The 6000-nt window shown below is 48.3% G+C and overlaps 1 protein-coding gene across 1 annotated transcript; it reads right to left on the bottom strand.

Annotated features, from left to right (window-relative positions):
* Window positions 1-677: 677 nt before the first annotated feature.
* LOC310878595 (WD repeat-containing protein 44-like) lies at window positions 678-4427 on the bottom strand (the record flags this gene model as incomplete). The annotated part of the gene is made up of 2 exons (XM_083792947.1): window positions 678-701; window positions 1533-4427. 2 exons carry the CDS (start codon window positions 4425-4427, stop codon window positions 678-680), a joined length of 2919 nt encoding a protein of 972 aa, XP_083649073.1.
* Between the last annotated feature and the right edge of the window lie 1573 nt (window positions 4428-6000).

Below are 6000 nucleotides of genomic sequence, written 5' to 3'. Positions count from 1 at the left end.
CTAGTCTCGAAGAGACTATAGTGTGTCTGCATATTTCTAAAGTTAAGGCCTTTTTTAATACCACATTCTCCAGGTTGACCACCTCCAGCTCATGATAGTTTGGAATCAAATGGACCCTTATGGGACTGTAACTCTGAGAGTGTACAAACGGGTCCGTTTGGTTCCATTTGCACACTCTCAGAGTTAAATCAACAATGCTTTTACAATATAAATTGGGGGGGGGGGTCACAGAGATAGAAATGCCATTAAACGGGGGTCCGTAGACTAATGTGTGTCAAACTGGGGGGTCCTTGAAATTAGATGGGTTGAGAAACACTGCTAGGGCCATAAAAACCTCCTCTTGTGGGGGTCTTTGGCATAGCTTTTCAAATGGGGGTCCTTGACATGAACCACTGGGGTCTGGTGCATGCAGTACAGTAGTCCGCCACAGTGTGTCACCGGCAAACAACATTCGGCCAAAATGTCCTCTCAGTACAGGGTTGTGTAGCATGGAATGGCCTTCCTCTGCCTATAAGGGATTGTGCTATACATTTCCATCTTTTAAATATAATCTGAAAAAATGGTTGCTTGAAAACCAAAGCTGCAACCATTCATGATTATTTGTATTATTATTTTTTAATGCTGTGTTCCCAATGTAATGTGCTATTAAGCATGGAGTGGCTAGCACCGCCATCCCTTCAGGCGATGGGATGGTAGCTCTGCTACACGCAAGCACGACACATGGAGTGTGTTTGTTTACAAGTCAGACAGTCAGCCAGCTCATTGGATCCCTCACGTGCTAGAATTTAGTCACCTCTCTGCTTACTGTTCGTTGCTCATCACCTGCCCAAGTTCGGGTCAAGGATGTTCATGCCGTTTTAATTTTAATCTTAGGGGGTGCTATCCCCTCCTATGCCCAGCTTTCTGGGTTTGTATAAACCCAAACATTAGCTTGTGATTGGCTGATCACCCCATAGGGATGACTTGATTGGCTGAGCAAAGTACATATTGAACAAAACGTAAGGGCAGAAAAGTGAAGACGCAAATTGATTGATTGGCCAGAATGAGATGATAAGAGCGCCCCTCACTTTACACTTACATTTTGTAACGTTTTGTAACGTAAGCAAAGACAACACATGTAGGCTTTCTGGCCTGGCAGATACCCTATTGTAAATCTGTCATGTCTACCAAATTGATGCAGCTTTAAACAATTCAGCAATGTCCTGAAGTTTCAATTCAAAGTGGCCCTTCACTCACATAATCAATAAGAAGACGTCAGTAAAGACCTGGAAAAAAATGCTGCCCACGCCTTCACTATATTCTAAGTAAAAAAAATATACATTAAAAAAGGACATACGTACCAGCTGACCAACTGCCAAAGAAAAATGGAGGGACGGGTTTGATTCAAGGTCCTGTAGTCTTTCTTTAGGGACAGGAGGTCAACCATCTTGTCCTCCTAGTTAAAGCAAAACATGCTGTCTTACTCTGCTGCAACTACCTTTCCGTTCCTATACACTTGAAACACTACTCGGAGAAGAGTCCTCCACTCCTACTCCGTATCCCTGCAGACCCGTGTCCATTTTCCGTTCCACCGCTCTCCCTTTTACGTTGGTAAAAACTTTGATGGCACCGGTGAAGTCGGCAGAGATTAGAACCTCTGTGCGGACCGTCTTGAGGGTCCCAGAGGGAACGCTTTGAGAGTCCTCACTCTTACACTCGTCTTCCTGCGGGACAATGAGGCCGGGGTGTGGAGCAAAGATGGCCGAGGTGACCACTGAATTGTGAGCTTTAAATGCTTCCCAGAAGTCATTGCGGTCCCGTCGCACAGAGGGGGGTTTTCCCGAGTCGTGGTAGGTGCTCCAGACGTACACATATTTGTCCTCGGAGCCGCTGACAATGAACGAGTAGTCGTGGCTGAAGCTGGCCTTGATCTGGCTCCTGCTGTTGGTGTAGCCCTTGTACTTCATCAACAGAGACATGTCCGCAAGGTCGTACAGGCGAATGCGCGAGTCATTGGACGTCACCAAAATCTTATTCTCTCCGGGAAGAGGCTCAATTCCAGTGATTTTAGGGCCAACACGTTTTCCTACCCCTAACCCTCTCCTCCAAGAGGTCCTCACGTCAATCTGAGTGTGGTATCTCAGGTTCTCTGTGTCATAGAGGATGCAGCGGCCATCGTAGGTTCCGATGATGGCGTATTTGCCCGTTTCACAGAAGTTAGCGGCGGTGATGAGGTTGTTCTCCGGGCCTTCCACCTCGTTCCACAGCACCACCCTCTTGTCGGTAATGCTCCAGAGGCGGAGCTTCGCATCCATAGAGCCACTCAGGAAGAACAATTGCTTCCTGGGATGGAAAGCGATGGCCGTGACAAAGTCCTTGTGAGGGAACCAGTAAAGACAATCTCTCCTGGATATGTGATACAATCGAACCGTCTTGTCCATGGAGGCGGAGAGTAGCAAGTAGTCCTTTGACCAGCACAGGTCCAGGAGGTCAGACTTGTGACCTTTGTACTCGCAGAAGGGGACTTGGCAGAAGGGGGCATTCCTGTCCTCCGTGTCAGAGGAGCATACATCTTTCTGAGAAGGTGGAGGTGCCGTGCAACCCTCAGGGTCGTTCCTCATATTGTAGAAATAGTCATAGGCATTCTTTAGAACCCAGACGCGTACCACTCTGTCCTGCCCGACTGTCGCCAACAGCCTCCCACAGTGAGAGAACTTCATGTTCCACACAGGACCTGTGTGCTCTCCACTCAGGTCCTGGATGAGCTTAAGGTGATCAAAGCTGAAAGGACCCTCAAAGCCGTGCGCTGCCTTGACCTTGGCTGGCCCAGTGTATGGCTTCCCCTCATCGTCCTGGTCAGAATAAACACTCTTAATCCTACTGATGGCCCTTTCTCGATACTTGTAAGCCAGAAGCTGGGCCCCCCTCACAGACCTCCCCACAAACTTCCTCACCCCGTCTGCTTTCTGTCTCAATCTCCTTCCGTCTGCGACGTTATCCTTATACCTCCTAACAAAATGCCTGGCGCCCTTCACAGAATTCCCCATGAACTTCCTCAGACCGTCTCGTTTCTCTTGCGGTTCTCCTTGTTCTTTGTCTTTGTCTGTCAATGGAGTTACTGCCTGGGCTGCATCACTCTTCACCTCATCAATGGCCTTCTCTCCATAGTCCACATCGTCCACCTCCATTCCATAGTCCTCGAGTAGTTGCTCGTCCAGATGCACAGACGGTATTCCTTCATTTGTGTCTGTCACCCTGTCATAATCATCTGAATGTTGTTGTTCTATGTCGGTCGCTAGAGCTTTTGCCTTGTCATCCTGATCCTCTGATTGTCGTTTCAAGGCTGTCTCCAGAGCTTCTACTATGTCCTCTTCATCTGACTGTTGTTCTAATTCCGTCTCCAGAGCTTCTGCATTGTCACCATCATCTGACTGTTGTTCCGTGTCTGTCTCCAGAGCTTCTGCATTGTCACCATCCTCCGATCTGAATTGTTCCATGTACGTCACTGGAGATTCTGCCTGTTGTTCTTCATCTGATTGTTCTTCATCTAAGTGTTGTTGTTGTAGTTGGGTTGATGCATCATGGTGAACACTCGTCACCTCATTGACGGCCACCTCTCCAAACCTCTCAGCCAGGTCCTTCTGTTCCACTTGTCCTCCTCCATCTTCTGTGTCCGTGTCTGTCCCCGGAGCTCTCAACCCGTCGTCGTCGTCATCATCTGACTGGTCTGCATCATAATTGCCGAATTCCTGGGTCCTCATCATGATGTGCCGGGTGAGAGGGTAGATTCCCGAAGGAAGTTCTTCCACTGCTTGGATCAACGGGATCTCCTCTCCAGTGTCCATATTCTTGATCATCAAGTCGGCCGGAATCCCCTCGTCTCTCTGCCCTCTGCCGGAGTCTGGGCATGGAAGATGAGGGCCAGGCGTGTCTTCACCATCTGTCTGCTCTCGGCCAGAGTCGGGGCATGGAAGCTGAGGGCCCAGCATGTCTTCACCACTCGGAGATGAAGCCTGCTCCTCATTATCCTGTGCCGTCACCACCTCGTCTCCGCTGATGGCACTGGGTTCCGGGGAGTGTTGAGGATCCTGGGTGCTTCTAACAGGGGCGGGTTGGAGATCCTGGTTGGTGCTTCTAACAGGGGAGGGTTGGAGATCCTGGTTGCTACTACTAATAGGGGAGGGCTGGAGATCTTGGGTGTTACTAACAGAGGAGGGTTGGAGATCTTGAGTGCTACTACTAACGTGGGGGTGTGGGGGATCTTTGGAGGACGACAGCAGGCTGGGTGTCTCCAGTGTCTGCTGCGCGCTAGCATCATCTCTGGGCACGGTCCTTCTTCTCCTTGCTTCGGGGCTCCGTCTCCTGATCGCTTCCGGTTGTCTCTCTTCTGGAAACAATTGACTAATGAGAGACTTTATTCTTTCGGACCTAACGTGCGAGTGCGACATCGTTACCAGTCGAGCAACTCGGGCTAAGTTGTCTTAGCGATAAATGGTCTAGCGGGCAGTGAGCACAATTATAGGAGATCTGGAGGGTGATGTGTCCCATGACGTGATGTCCACATGACAACAGCAACACGTCACCATAGTCAGGTTTGTCGTCATTTACCCTTCTTAAAACTACCGCCAAGGGGCAGTAGCGATAGTTCAGCTCCCGCCACTGTTCTCCTCCAATCTATTTAGTCGGAGAAGACGGCCAGCTCGTCTTCCAAAAGAGGCAATGGGAGACCTCCTCGCGCTGATCGCACCATTGTCTACCTAAGAGTCTTTAGAAGCATTCATATTTTAGAAATGTCATATTTTTGATATTTTATTGTCTATAGAACGCAAAATGAGGTAGCTCTCCACAGCACCGTGAGTGTTGGAAAGCATCTCTTGCAGAATCTGTAAGAGATGCCTTCCAACAGCAACACTCATGGTGCTGTGGAGAGCTGCCGCATCGGGTCGCAAGTCGTGGGGAAGTGTCGACTGTCGGAAAGCAGCAGGCGTTTTGTTGAAAAGTACATCAAACCGTATGCAGACTGTCAGTCTGTACCAATCTGTAGAAGTCTGTTTAGTAGAGAGCTATACCTTTAGCTTGCTATAGGCATTTAGCTGCAATGATACATACTTGGTCGTGTGCCACGTTGCACCAAACATACAACCCTTGCTTGTGTTTTGAGTAGGGCTGTAGGGCTCCAATGTTAAAGTGCTTTATTGCACACAAAAACGTTGGTGATGTTTTGAGCAAGATCTTTTCCTGCACTGATCATCGCACAGTACCTATCCAATAGAAGGTATTCACATGCATAAAGTCGAGTGGCAAAGTGAGTTTAACGTCGTTTAACACAATCAGACTTTTCTGTTTGGATGTATGGGCTGTCAAGGCCAGAAAGTAGCCTTTTTGTCATTAGGCGTTCCTGCATAACTTCCGGGTATGATGATGTCACGTGCATACCCTCTATATTGGGTTTGGCATAATGTACAGTAGATGATGGCAAGATCATGGCAGTTTTGAATTGCATCTGTCCGTAGGTGCTCTTTGAGAGCAGTTTTGAAGGAAATGGCTGTTGGTAGGGCGTTCCACATTATAGTGGCATAGGAGCGAAATTGATTAAATCCCTTGTTTGAGTCGATTCTGGTTTGAACTCCCTCTGGTGTTGTGAGTGTGGAGGGTGAGGTACATGAGAATCTTGGTGTTGTAGCGAATCTTAAGAAGCATGCAGGCCCATTGCAAGATGCTGTACTCTGTCGTCAACCCTAAGCCATTCCAGCCTACATGTTTTAGGAGGATACCTGCCTAGGGAGAAGGGCCCTTTCGCCAGCCCCATCTAGGGTATGTAGAGAACACACCCATGTGTAATGATTCAGATTTACAACAATATTGTTGAAAATATCGCTTCATGGGAAGATGATTTAAGTTGCATTATTCCCCCTCTTTACGAAAAAAAAATCCCTGGGACAAAAGAGTGTGGAACTCAGCCTCTCTGCCTCCTGGTCAGAAATTGCTTACAGATATTACAGTCCAGACTCCAGATGTTAC

The sequence above is a fragment of the Protomyctophum parallelum genome, assembly GCF_964188405.1.
Source record: "Protomyctophum parallelum genome assembly, chromosome: 21".
Classification (NCBI taxonomy): Eukaryota; Metazoa; Chordata; class Actinopteri; order Myctophiformes; family Myctophidae; genus Protomyctophum; species Protomyctophum parallelum.
The sequence above is the reverse complement of the archived record's forward strand: the minus strand, read 5'-3'. Positions and strand labels throughout refer to the sequence as shown.